Genomic DNA, 15,169 nt, shown 5'->3' on the forward strand with positions numbered 1-15,169 from the left:
TCATTATATTTAATAATTCTGTTCAGGATAATGTAAATTGTTCTAAATATTGTTTTCTTAGTACCTGTTGAAATGTTACATATTTTTTTTTTAGCATCATTGTCAAAATTCCTATCTTCATCCCAGTGCCAGTGAAGACAAAGTTGAAACCAAACTACAGTTTCTTCGATAGTTATCACAGCAAACTATAAACTGATGCATCAATGAATAATAACTCAACAAGTAATGCTCATTCAAGGAGTCAATTTATTTTGGGAGGAAATGGACATATTGATAGATTCCTCTGCTTTGAACTGCTTGCAGAACTTGCCTCGACTATGTATCACTTGTATGCATTGTGATCTATCTGTTGATGCAGCAAATTATGGTAGTGCTGGCGTATCTTTGCTGATGTGTCACCAGTGATGCAATTTTTCCTAAGGAGCCGTCAATTGGCTTGGTGTCGTGGCATTTATGTATCCTCCTCCCTTCTACTAGTGATGGTCTAATTTTGGGGGCCAACAGAGGTGAGGCAAATAACCTCACCCCCCCACCGGCACCAAGGCCAAATTTGGGGGCCAACAGAGGTGAGGCAAAGAACCTCACCCCCCCACTGGTGCATAGGCCTATCCACAAGTATGGCTATATGCTGGACCGGCAGTCAGTGTCGGGTATGATCCAATTGCAGTGGTATCAACCTAAGACAGGAGGCTGACGCCTAGAGGTCAGTTCATCCGATGACGGGTAAGAACCATATGTTCAATTGGACAAACCTAACAGGCACGGTCCCTAGCCACATTGCTTGTTGCTTAATTAAACAGAAGCGGGGAGATGCTAAAAGCCACAGCCAAGTAATATGATGCATGGCATTTTTGGTTGAAAGGTGATGCCAGCAAGCCAGTGAGATGATATGATTATGTTAAGATCTGCATTCTTATGGATATTAGATTACTGCTGTTCACCTCAGCCTGCTACGGGACCCCTGGAGAGTTCCCATTGGTTGGGGAAGTGCGGTAGGAGGGAATTCCGGAGGAGGGACTTCCTGTTGGGGTCCGGGAGAACACAGCATGGGTCGGTCGAGCGTATGGGGTATTGGCGGCAGTTTCAAAAATAAAGTTTGTTCCTGCTTGAGTGGCTCGTGATTTTGTGCCCAGCCAGACTGCGGCATACACTGTTGGTGGGATTGTAAATTAGTACAACCACTATGGAGATCAGTATGGAGGTTTCTCAAAAGAGTAGGCACAGAACCACCATATGACTTAGCTATACCACTTCTCAGTATTTACCTTGAAGAATTAGTCTTCTTACTACAGTGATACAGGAATACACGTTTACAGCAGCACAAATTCATGATAGTCAAATTATGGAACCAGTCTAGGTGTCTATCACCAGATAAATGGATACATAAAACATGGTATATATACAACACAAGAGTTTTATTCACCCACAAAGAAAAATGAAATCATGGCATTTGCAGGAAAATGGGTGGAACTAGAGACCATCATGTTAAGTCAAAAAAGTCAAGCTCAGAAGGTCAAGTGTCTTTATGTTTTCTCTCCTATGCAGAAGCTAGAGAGAAAAAAGGAAAGTAAAGGTGGGTATGTATCTCCTAAAAACCAAAGGGAGATCAATAGAGGAAAGTGACCAAGAGGTGGGAGGTAGAAAATGCTAGGGAGTGATACTGGCCAAATTATAGATATATTCTGTGCATGTGAAAATATGTAACAACAAACATCAATATGAACAACTATAAATACACCAATTAAAATGTGGAAAAAATATACAACATATCTTTCAGTCTTATTAAAACACATGTTGTGACAGAAATGAAATTATATCCAATGTGATAACTGAAAACCAATTATAGAAAAACAAAAGCTATTCCCCCCCTTCATAAGACAACAAAGATGTATCCAAATACCAAAGAATATTTAGGTCCCAATCCTGGAAAAACAGCAAATTATTTTATATAAACATAAACACCTATGACCCTCTTAATTTCTTAAAAAGACCAAATATTGCAACTTTGAAAAAATTATAGTATAGTTAGTGAATGGGATTTTAACTGTCTTCCTCTATTACTACCTTCATCGTATATCATCTTATATCATATTAAGCTTATTTAATTGTTTTCTAAAATTAGGAGATGTTGAATCAAAATGGTAAAATTTACTATCAAGTCATAAGTTAAAGAAAGTCTCCCTAAGATCAATCCATATTCTTTTAAACAGACTCCTAGAAATATTGAGAACACTTTCAACTAACAGCACTTTTCAATAAATTACACTGAAAGTCCACATTTGTTTTTCAAATTGTTTGATTATGAATTCATAGTGTTAAGTACTTTATGCTATTTTTATAAATAGAATTGATTAAACAGATTCTCTTCTTCCTTTGTAGAATGAAGAAATATTAATTTAATGATGAATGAAATTTTTGGTAATACTCCAAGACAGACCAACACATATGGGTTTTCAGTTATATCCTCATCAACATGTGCTTTTAAAATAAAGGAAATAATGTTATCTTTATTTTTTTCATTGCTACACAAAGAACTAAACAAAATTTTTAAAGTTGTAATATTCATTAATATTAAATAATGAAATATAACTTCAAATTACCTAAAAGTAACCCAAGAGAAAAATAAAAAATTTTTGAATTTCCCAGACTAGAAAAATTAGAAATTTCAGTAAATAATATTTTAAAACATTATATTAAAATAAAAACTTACCTAATATAACACCCTGTGCACCTCTGTAATAGCTAGGAGTTAATGTTCTAAACCTCTCTTGACCAGCAGTATCCTAAAAGTGACAATCACACATTATTAAATAAAACAAACCATAAATAATAGATCATTAACACACTGATGTAAGAGTATAAAATAAATGACATTATTAAAAATAATATCAACATGAAAGCTCATTAAAAACCTGGAATTTAAATAAGCTGTATTTTTAAAAGTATTACATAAAACAAATATTGATTCATCTCTAGAAAAATGCATCCAAGTAAAGATTTTTTGCTATTTGGGGTTTAAAATTTTTATAGCACATGAAACCCATTTCATTGAAAGCCATAATTCTCAATCCAGCTGTGCGATCATTTTCTGAGAGTCTTTGTGTCCAACCCCCAATGATTCTGACTTAATTGGATGAGGTAAAGGACAGAAAAATTTTAAATCTTCCCAGGTTATTCTAATGTAGAATCAAAGCTGAGAACTACTAACTTAAAGATGGTGTCTTGTTTTACTTAGGTAAGGAATTTTGAGGTTGGGCTCTGTTAAGAGTTTCTATGTATCTTCTTTTAGGAAAATGCACAAATGATGTATACTAAATATGAAACACAAATTTTGTAAGGGCTGTGACCTCATCTGTTCAATTACCAGTTTAATCTCAGTGTCTTATGCAATTTTTGGCATAGAACATAGAACATTTTTAGTAGGGGAAAAAAACGAATAAACTAATTTACTACTTCCAGGCCTGGTTCCTTCTGCATTTTTTCTACCACTGATTTTGAATCATGGCTTTAGGGCAACAATACCAAAGCAGAGGCAACCACTCATTTTGTTATATAACATTTTATTAAAAGAAGTTTGAATACAGATAGGCCCATTCATTTACATATTACCATATGGCTTGCTTTAGGGTTGGACTAAATATTTACTACCTGGCTTTTAAAGAAGAAGTTTGAAGTCTGCTGATATAAAGTAACCTGAAGGACTGGGATTGTAGCTCATTGGTAGAGTGCTTGCCTTGCTTGTGTGAGGCACTGGATTAGATCCTCAGCACCACATACAAATAAATAAATAAATAAAATAAAGGTATTGTGTTCATCTAAAAACTAAAAAAAAAATTAAGAAAAAACAAAGTAACCTGAAGAAAAGTAAAAATACATCAAACCTCAATAATGCTATGACAATAGAGAATGTCTGAGGACGTTTATACCCAAAGAGAAACTTAAGAGGAAAATAATTTTCAATATAAACTACTTTGAACGTAAATTATTTGTTCAGATACATTTATATAAATGTAGAATTTCCTTGCTTCCAAATTCTCAGCATTACATTAACTAACCCCCATCCCTGCCATGTTTAAGTGAAGCAGTAACACATCTAAAATTCAACTTTCCAGATAACTTCATGATTTCTCTTTACAAAAATTCTTTCAGCATCCAAGTTTCTTACAAATCTGTCTCTGATATTTTAAATTATTAAATTTGCATACTTACTCAACTTTTCAAAAATAACAATATAAAAGAAAGCTACATAAAGTATAGTCAACTCACTATCTAAAGCAGATTAAAATTCTGATATCATCATGTAGCTTGATATTTTGATTTAATAATCATTACTACATGGATGACCTCTAATCATGTTTGATCACTATTATCAAGTGATCAACACTTTATTTTGGAGAAAAAAAAATCAACTAGAAGCCATGATGATATAACGTCTATGTTCCTTCTATATTTAACTATAATATCATTTTAAAAAGCAACTGGTGTGTGTGTGTGTATAATATATATATATATATATATATATATATATATATATATATATCAAAAAAACTAGAAGTGCTCATAGCCTTACACCAGTACCTATTTGAAAAAGCCAACTCATAAAAACTAAATAAAAAAATTCTATCCTAAAAAGACAAATCATTATGAGACACATATCCTAGCAATTCACTTATAAGCAAAAAACTAATAAATTAGCAACATTCAAATTATTCAGTATCACTTTTGGAACTCCATCATGTAAACACAAAACCCTATGCTGCAGCACTGGACCAGAATTTATATGAACTATATGCCTAAATGGAAGTTAAACCATTTTTGCTTCTCACTGTTTCAAAAACAGCAATAGGTGATAAATGAAATAACATCATTGTGAGATAAAAGAAGCTGACCTTTTAGTGTTTATGTTGTGGTTTTGTTTTCTGAAATTGTAAGGAGAGAAGGGATTATTAAAGACAGATATAGATAAATCAAGGGCTAGAAAAGATCTAGAAATACCAAATAATAGAATATGGGAGTGAAGCGAGGAAAGGATACAGAAGAAAAGACAACCTCTCAGATGCTATTTAGGTCATAATGAGTATGTAGATTAGAGAAGACAGCAGGAGTTAAGGGCTAAGTTTAATTATTCTAGTTGATCCTAGGAGTAGTTTACATGTGGGAGAGTAAACCCATTTTATTGGTATAAATAAAACAATAGCATATCTAGAGGCAACTATGGTTTCATGTATGTCTAATATTGAGTGGAAAGGCCTTCCTGACTTCAACATGACACTCTAATGCCATGAAGAAAATAAATGATTTGACCATATAAATACTAAAACCTTGGTATGGTTAAAACATCCCCACCAGTCAACTCCCTAGCTCATCTCATATTTAACAATATTTGAGTATAAATGGCAAACTGAAAAAACATAATTTGCAGCATGTCACAGAGTTAATATTACATGCATAAGAACAGAAACATTCACTTTAAATAAGATTTTAAAGACAAATGAAGAGTAAAAAAAATATATGATAAAGAGCTAATATTTTTAGTATATAAAGACTAATTGTGGAAAAGATGAATGCTAATATAAAATGGGCAATGTAAATAAAAATAAAATTCATTTTAAAACATGATCATAGATCTAAGAAAAAACTCAAAAGAAATGTAATAACAAGTAAAAAAAATTATTACTCAGAGATGCAAAATTGAGAAAGATTAACAATACTTAGTAGAAATTAAGGTTTGGAAGAGTGAATATAAAAAACACAATTGGTGAAATGTAATTCATAACAATACAAACAGAAAAGTAAGACTTTTTGGTATCACTGTTAAATCTTCACATTCTTTAAACCAATATTTCTAATTCTAGGTGTACATCCTAGGTAACCAGATAAGTACATCAGATATATAAATCATGGTGCTCAAGAAAGCACTGCTCATCTTTGAGAAAAACTGGTATTAAATCCATGTCACTGAGGGATGGCTGAGTTAAATAATAGCCATAAAAAGAAATACCAGGTGACCATTTAAACTGATGAACCTCTATCATCAGAGGTTCATACATATTACTTATAAAATATCTATTATAAAATTACTATTTTATAAGTAATATGTATAATACATATTTATATGTTAGCAATAATACCTCTTGGATGTTTTTGACAGTTAATGGTACCTTATTCATCACTAGCAAGAAGGGGTCTAGTCGGCAGAGCAATGTGGATCAGAATAGTAGTTCTGATCTAGACCTAATGACACAAAAAAAATCTATACATTGTGAGTACGCAGGGGGACAAACAAGTTAAAAAACACATATATATGTATTTAATATTATATATACACATGACTAGATATTTTAAAAGATGTTCACTAAAAACTTTATAACTGATTAAAGATAAACTTTTTTCTCTATTAATTTCATATTGTCTTAATTACACTTTTTAGAAGAGCTAGTATTACTCTTAAGTGGAAAATTTTCTTCTTTAAAAAATATTTATAAGTCTAAAGATATCTCTTTAAGAATACCTGTCAGCATTTTCATTAGGCAAGAAGTAGAAAATAAATTTAAAACAAAAAGAATCCTCCTGTATGAGAGAAAAATCTCACTGCAATCATCAAGCCTCAGATCCTATTTTAATCTATGTGTTTCATGAAGTCACAGAAATGGAAGAAAGAAGCAAAATACTAACCATGGAAAGCATATGGAAAATCAGGTCCTCAGTTATGTAGAGAAGCCAATATTCTTAAATTGTTCAATATATTTTACTACAGTATAGTGCAACATTTTCCAAAATGTTTCTGTTAGACATTACTGTTTTGATTAATACCAACTATAGTTGGGGGAGAAGGGAAAATAGGCTAACAATCAGAACATGACATATTAGAAAAAATTAACACAAAAATATTAAACACAGCCATTATTTTGATATAAAACATGATGGAAATAGTAAATTCAAAGAATATTAGTAAGATGAATGACATTATAAAATACACAAACATCTGCTTTTTCAATCTGTGATTGATGAACAGGCAGCATTTAGTATTTAGCCACCATGTGGAAGCATGTCACAATTTGATGATTGCTATTCAGTTCTGAAATCATTTATCATGTTATAAAAATGCATATGTTTAATTATCATAGTATTTGTAAAAAATAGATATTTTATAAGTAATATGTATAATACATATTTATATGTTCGCAATAATGCCTCTTGGATGTTTTGACAGTTAATGGTACCTTATTCATCACTAGCAAGATGGGGTCTAGTTGGCAGAGCAATGTGGATCATAATAGTAGGATTCAGAGAAATGAAAACAAGCCAGTAAGGAAAGACAAGATATAAAGTGGCAAACTATAACCATAGTCATGAAAAATATTTTCTCTCCAAGTATCACTTCTCTTCCCTTCCCCCAACAATTGCCTTTCATGTTGCTTTAGTCTAGCTGTTTTTTTTAAAACTCCAATGGAAAATATCCAGTAACAATGGCTCTGACAGATGAGGTAATTTTTTTTAAAACTCTTTTGTTTTGAAATATACTGAAATGATTATAAATTTAAAAAATTTAAGTAAAACAAGTTTCTAATTACCCAATTTTAAGATGTAACTATTTATTATATATTCATTAACTAATAAATATCTCAAGTTATTTAATACAAGTTTTCATTTTCCTCTAATAATACTTAACAAATCAATTTCTGCTTCCCTGAAAAGTGTAAGTTTAATACTTATTAAAAACATTTTAAAAACTCTTACCCATATTGCAAGTTTAGCCTTATTTCCATCCACTGAAATTGTTTTCACCTTAAAGTCAACACCTTGAAGAAATTAAAAATATGATAAGTCATCCAGAAATATACTTTTAAAATTCATTATTATTAAGAAAACCATAAAATGGAAAATCCACTTATCAAGTGCTCAAACTCACACCCCAAATTCTTAGAATTATGGATATGAAAATTTAAAAAAAAATATGTTGCTAAAGATCAGCAGCTCAGGATTGAATAAGGATAAATGAAAATCAAATTCATTAGAATTCACTCACTCACCTACATGTACTTCTCCCCTAAAAGGAAAAATAAAATTCAATTTAAGGTGATAATTAACTACTCATATTTAAAACCAAGAGCTAGAATTATGGTGCTAAAAGAATATTAACTGATTATGGATCATGGCAGTTTTCAGGGGCTCCCAAATTATTTACACATTGTTGTTCACAGTCCTTCACTACCCACCAACCACTAACTCTGATCATGACTATAAGCAGCTTAGAGGACTGGTAAGAATATGAAAGGCCCATGTACTCCTTGTCTGAGGTATTCTTTACTTTTGTCCTAAAAAAATACATTAGATTTATATAACCTAATAAATGATCACTTGCTACCACACAATTTCATAAGGAATTTACATACTGAAACATTTGTCCCCAATCTTGTAGGAAATCTTCATAATTGATAGAAGGATAACCAAAATTCTATGAAAAGCTTCTCTAAATACCAATTATATGTAAAGAGAAGAAGAGCTTCATAAGTTACCCAAGATTTTATTACAACAGTACCTTTCCCCCAAATTGCCTCCTTTCCAAAAAAAAAGGAGCTGACACATGTCATCTGGCTTAAGCAAACAGAAACTTCCCACATGTCTTTAAAAGAGTATCAAAAATAATGTTCAGTCTATCCCACTGGCCAGAGGGGAAAACATGAGCTCAAGAAATTTAGAAAATAACTTATAAAAGATCTTACTACTTATCACAATCAATTCAGAACAGCTCCAACAAAGATGAGCAGCACTTTCATGTACTAAATGCTTAACAGAACACCTGTCATCAATATGGAAATATATTAGTAATTGAGAGTGATTTTTAGTGATCATTACATCCACAAATGAAACAATAAAAACTCATATTTAAAATATTCATTGTGCCTAGTTTTTTTGTATGCCAAAGAAATCATATTTTAAAAAGTTTACATAGTCCAAGGAAAACTTAAATGTAGCAATCAGCCAAACAAAAAAAAAATCTCACATATTAAATAAGAGAAGAAGGGAGAGAAGAAAAAGAAGGAAGGAAGGAAGGAAGGAGGGAATGGAATAAGGGGAAGATTCAGGGAAGGAAAAGGTTTGGACTCAGTGTAAGCACTAAATTAAGATCACTGGTAGACACTACACAGAATCTGCTGTCATGGATATCTTGAGAACTGACAGTTTAAATTCTCAGGGGAAAGTATATGAAGAACTTTTCCCTGCTTTAACTTCAGAAGCATGTTCAGGGCAACCAGTCTCTTTCCTAATTAGTTTTCCCAAGTAAAGAAACTCACTGTTCCCAGAATATTTGTGTTTCCTTCTTTCCCCACTGACTTTTCTCTTTTATTATTTCTTGTTTTTGCATATTTTGTCAATAGTCCAATAACCATCTCTACATAGGAAAAATTTGTATGTGGATAACTAACAATATTTCCAAGTCATTTTTTTGACACATTATATCTGTAATTTACCAATAACAACCAAAGGAGACAATGCCCACTGGAGTCCTACTGTCAAAGCCAACAGAAGTAAAAGGATGACTCATCTGGATCCAAACCCCTAAGTCTTCATTATTCTTCCCTTGGTTCCTGGTGAATCGCATTCAGTTGAGCTCTTCAGTTTTTACACTCTAAAACTGATTTTTCACCATGCCTGGTTCATTTTTTTTTTTGGGGGGGGGGATCTGACTGATAAATAAATTGTCTTTATTGATAGCAGCAACAGGAGTTTTTTGTGATTAATTTGATTTTGCCAACATCTTACCACATTTCAATAAATCACCTTCAGCCTCTTCATATGGAAGACAAGGAACTCATAAGAGAAGTAGAACTGTTTTTTCAGCTTTTCTTTTGTTCATCTGTGTCTACATTTTCAATATGATGTTTAGTTCAGTTTCTTTGCAGGAATCTCTTTAAAGCCTATTTTATGAAGGGTAGTTTATTTAAAACAAGAAAGCCTTTGAAACAAGAGGTCAAATATGAAAACGTTAACAAGGAATATTTAAACTCAACAATGTATGTTTGTGAAGGGAAGAAAAGAAATATCAATTGAAGGACCTATTTTTTCAAAAAGGAGAAAAATCAATCAATAAAAATTGACTGCAAATTGACACAAATGTTAGAATTAGCAAACAAGGAAATTTAAACATGTTTTAAAAGTCAGGAAGACATAAGTGAAACAAAAGAACCAAATTAAATTTTTAGATATAAAAATTGCAACTTCTGAGATGAAAAATACACAGAATGAGATTAACAGCATATTAAACATTTTAGAAGGAAACATTAGTGAATTTGAGGACATATCAAAAGAAATTACCCACAAGAAAACACACGAGATTCAAAGAAAATGAGACAAGTGGGAACTCAATGATGTTTTAGCAAGATGGCTGACTAGAGGTGTCTGGCTTGCTTCACTTTGCAAAAAAAAAAAAAAAGACCAAAACAAAGAAAACACAAAACAAGACCCCCAAACAAACAAACAAACAAACAAAAACTGGCATGTTTGAGGCACAGTACCAGAGTACAGTTAGAGATGTCCCAGAACATGGAGACTCATGATGGTTTTATAAAGAGAAGAACTATGCCTATAGTCTCTACTATCTCCTCTCCAGTTGAGATCAACTCTGAACCAAAAGGGACTTTGCACAGCGGGTAATGGGTAAGCAATCTCCGCTAATACCATGAATGCCTAATGTATTTGCTGCTGGAGAAGCCTGTAACCCTCATTGGCCCTGTTCCTAGTTCTGTCAGTGATCGCGGAAATTAATCCACTGATTAGTTAAATCTCTTATGATCCAATCCTTTCACCTCTGAAAATTCTTGCATTGTATCACACATGAACTTTTGGGGACATCTCAAATCTAAACTCTAACAGATGCGTTCCAGAAATTTTGGATTTTTTTTTTTTTAAAGAGAAAGAGAGAGAATTTTAATATTTATTTTTTAGTTTTCGGCGGACACAACATCTTTGTTTGTATGTGGTGCTGAGGATGAACCGGGGCCGCATGCATGCCAGGCAAGCGTGCTACCGCTTGAGCCACATCCCCAGCCCGAAATTTTGGATTTTTATTAGGGACACCTAACATGTACTACTAATTTTACAGAAAAGAAGGGGATTATAAAATAATATTGGACAACTAAATATCAACAAATTGGATAATCCAGGTGAAATGGGCACATTCCAAAAAACATACAATTTGTCAAAATTGGCTCACGAAGAACTAGAAAACTTGATCTACTAGAGAGAATGGATCAGTAATCAATTCTTTCCAGAATGCAAGAATGGCTAAATATTCACAAAACAAAGAAACAAAAATCGAAACAAAACAAAATCAAGGATCAAGGTAATATATCACATTAATAGAAGGGAAAAAGATCATCTAAATTGATTCAGAAAAAGGCATTTGACAAAATCAAAATCCTTTCATAATTTAAAAAAAAAAAATTCAACAAACTAGGAACAGGAGGAAATTTCCTCAACATGATAGAGACCTTATATGAAAACTCACAGCTAACACCACACTCAATGGTGAAGGACTGAAATTATTTTTCCCTAAGAACAGAAAAAAAGAAAAGAATACTAACTTTTTCCACTTCTATTCTACAGAGTATTGAGTTTTAGCCAGAGACATGGGGGGAGGGGGCATCCAAATTGGAAAGGGAAAAGTAAAATTATGTCTATTCACAGATGATATGATCTTACATTGAAAAAAACTTTAAAGGCTCCACACAAATACACATATAAACACTGTTACAACTGATAATCAATTTCAGTGAAGTTGCAGGATACAATACCCATAGGCAAAAATCAACTGCATTTCTATACACCAGTAATGAAAAATCCAAAAAGGAAACTTTTAAAAACTACTCCATTTAAAACAGCATGAAAAAGAATAAAATATTTAGGAAAAAAAAATGTAACTAAGGAGGTAAGGACTTGTACACTGAAAACTACAAAAGTTGCTGAAGAAATTCAAGAAGACATAAATAAGCAGAAAGACATCCCATATTCATGAATTGGAAAGCATAATATTGCTAAGATGACAACACTACCCAAAGTAATTTACAAATTAAACACATTTCCTATTAAAAATTCCAACAACTTGTTTTGCAAAAATGGAAAAACTGATACTCAAATACACAGAATTGCAAGAGACACTGAACAGCAAAACTTTCTTAAAAAAGTATAAATTTGAGAATTAACACTAAATCTTCATATACATACCGAAAGGATTTTTGGCAACTGAGCTAAGATCATTCAATGGATAAAGAACAGTCTTTTCAGCAAATGGTTCCACGAAAACTGGGTGTTCACATGCAAAGGAATGAAGCTGGACCCTCACTTTATTCCACAAACAAAAGTTATCAGAATATGGATCAAAGGTATCAATATAAAATCTAAATCCATAAAACTCTGAAGAAAACATGAAAAGCAAATCTTCATGACATGGAATTTGGCAATCATTTTTTGGATATGACAGTAGAAATATGGCCAACAAAAGCCCAAAATACTGGATTTTACCAAAATTTAGAAGTTATCAAAGGACATTATCAAGACAGTGAGAAAACAACCCCTCACAATGGAAAAAAATATTTGCAAATCATTATAACTTAACCTCAAAGAACCCATATAAAAAATGGGCAAAGGATTTGAATGGACATTCCCCCCCCCATATATATGGCCAATAAGCACATAAAAATATGCTAACATCATTTTGCCATTAGGGACATGCATATCAAAACCACAATGAGATACTATTTCATACCCATTAGGATGGTTTTTTTAAAAAAGGAAAATAACAAGTATAGAAAAGGATTTAGGTAAATTATAACCTTTGTGCATGAGAATCTATAAACTATTGAAACTATTGTGAAAAACAGTTTGGCATTTCCTTCAATTCCACTCCTAAGTATATACCCAAAACAATTGGACAACAAAGTTCAAACTAGTATTCTTTAGCACTACGAAAAGGTAGAAGCAATAAGTGCTTGTTGATGGATCAATAGCTAAGCAAAATATGCCATATACACATACAATGGAATAGTAGAATAAAGTAGAAATAGTAGTAGAAAGTAGAATAAAGGTTACCAAGAGCTTTGGGAAGAGTATAGTGTAGAATTATTGTTTAATTGGTTCAGAATTTCTGTTTGAGGTGATTAAAAAGTTCTGGAAATGGATAGCAGTGACGGTTGCACAAAAATGTGAATATGCTCACTTGGTGAATCATTCATGTAAAAATAGTCAAAATGGTAAGGTATCTGTTATATATATATTTATCACAACACCAAAAAAAAAAAAAACCCCACAATTCCCAACACTATAAAATAAGTAAATAAACAGATAGATAGATAACCTTGGAATTAAGTATTTATTAAAGACATCTTTGAGTCTGTACTTAAAAAACAACCCATGCTGGGGTGGGAGACTCCAAGACCAAAGTGAATTTTAGTAAATACTTAAATAATAATACTTTCTAAAAAGATCTTGTAGGATCTGGAAATGGTGGCACATGACTAAAATCCCAGTTGTTCTGGAAGCTTAAGCATAAGAATCTCAAGTTCAGAGGCAGCCTCAGCAAATATTTTTTTAAAAAGGTTGGGGCTGGAAATGTGGCTCAGTGGATAAGCACCCCTAGGTTTAATCCCCTGTACAACCCCCACCAAAAATATCTTGTAGGAAATTGAAGAGAAGCAAATGCTTCCTTCATTCCTTGTCTTTCTTTAAGTCCTACATCACCCTAATGCCAAAAACTGACAGAGACTTTAAAGAAAACTCTTTACCAATATCTCTCATAAACATAAATGGAAATCCTAAACAAAATTTTATATAATGAATCAAAAAAATGTATAAAAGAACAAAATGTCATGATCACAAAGGGATTATCCCCAAAAATTTAAAGTTGGTTTAACATTGAAAAAAAAAATCAATGTGTACTTCACTATATTAAACAAACAAAAAAGAAATACCTCATGATCATCTCAACAGATGCAGAAAAGATATCTGACAAAATCCAAAATGCATTCCTAATAAAACCTCAATAAACTAGTAATAGAAGGGATCTTCCTTTACTTGATAAACAGCATCTATGAAAAAAACACACGTAACATCATACTTAGTGGTAAAAGACAAAAAAGTTTTACCCTTAACATCAAGTACAAAATAAGGGTATCAACTTTTACCCCTTCTATTTAACATGGTACATTACTGAAGATTTTTATCTAGGGCCATAAGAAATAAAGGGCATATACACTGGAAAGAAAGAATGGAAAAATCCACTAGAATCTTAAGGGGAAAAAAAAAAAACCCTTCTAGAACTTATAAGTAAGTTCAGCAAGGTTAAAAAATAACAACAACAAAAAAAATCAACATTTAAAAAATCAGAAATATTTATTTATTTAGTAATAAAGGAAAAATGAAAAACAACACCATTAACAATGAAAATATGTTGAATATTTAAAGTTAAATTTGGCAAAAGTTACGAAAAGATCTGTACACTGAAAATTACAAAACATTCAGAGAGAAATTCTGAAGACCTAAATGAATGGAGAGATAATAAAAATTCTGTTCTATGATCATAAAATCAATATTGTTAAGTCAATTCTCCTCAAAATGATCTTCAGATGATTCCTTCAAAATTTAAAAAAAAATTAAAAATAACAGGCTTTATTTTTAAAACAAGCACACTCTAAAATTCATTAGAAAATGCAAAGGCCAGAATGACCAAAACAAATTTGAAAAACAACAAAATTGACAGATTAACAATATCTGATTTCCAGACTTTTTTATTATAACGCTACAGAAATTAAGACAGTGAGATAATGACATAAAGACAAATAGATAAATGGAATAGAATGAAGTCCAGAAATATATCTTCACATATAATGACAACCAACATTTTTACAGAGGTACAAAAGCTATTAAGTGTAGAAAGGACAATCTCTTCAATTGACAGTGTTAGAACAACTAGATCTTCATATGCAAAAGAAAAGAAAAACAAAAGAAACTTTGACCCATACTTCATGCTGTATTCAAACATTATTTCAAAAAAAAATCATGCTTGTCACTGATATACAGGAATGCCTTTGATTTATGGGTGTTGATTTTATATCCTGCTACTTTGCTGAATTCATTTACTAGTTCTAGAAGTTTTCTGGTGGAACTTTTA

General features: G+C 31.8%; 1 protein-coding gene across 2 annotated transcripts in view; it reads right to left on the reverse strand.

Moving 5' to 3' along the window:
- Rab18 (RAB18, member RAS oncogene family) overlaps positions 1–15,169 on the reverse strand; it is a 37,525-nt gene that overhangs the window by 10,513 nt on the left and 11,843 nt on the right. The window contains exons 1-4 of one of the 2 annotated variants that reach the window (XM_048809165.1): positions 9,769–9,788; positions 8,034–8,050; positions 7,741–7,802; positions 2,711–2,783 (exon numbers count right to left, since the gene is read on the reverse strand). In XM_048809165.1, the coding sequence (XP_048665122.1) occupies positions 2,711–2,783; positions 7,741–7,802; positions 8,034–8,050; positions 9,769–9,773 (157 nt within the window). In that variant the 5' untranslated portion in view covers positions 9,774–9,788. Of the gene's footprint in view, positions 1–2,710; positions 2,784–7,740; positions 7,803–8,033; positions 8,051–9,768; positions 9,789–15,169 lie in introns of those variants that run through there. The other variant, XM_015483502.2, reaches the window with a different exon arrangement.

The sequence above is a fragment of the Marmota marmota genome, unplaced genomic scaffold (assembly GCF_001458135.2).
Source record: "Marmota marmota marmota unplaced genomic scaffold, marMar, whole genome shotgun sequence".
Lineage (NCBI taxonomy): Eukaryota > Metazoa > Chordata > Mammalia > Rodentia > Sciuridae > Marmota > Marmota marmota.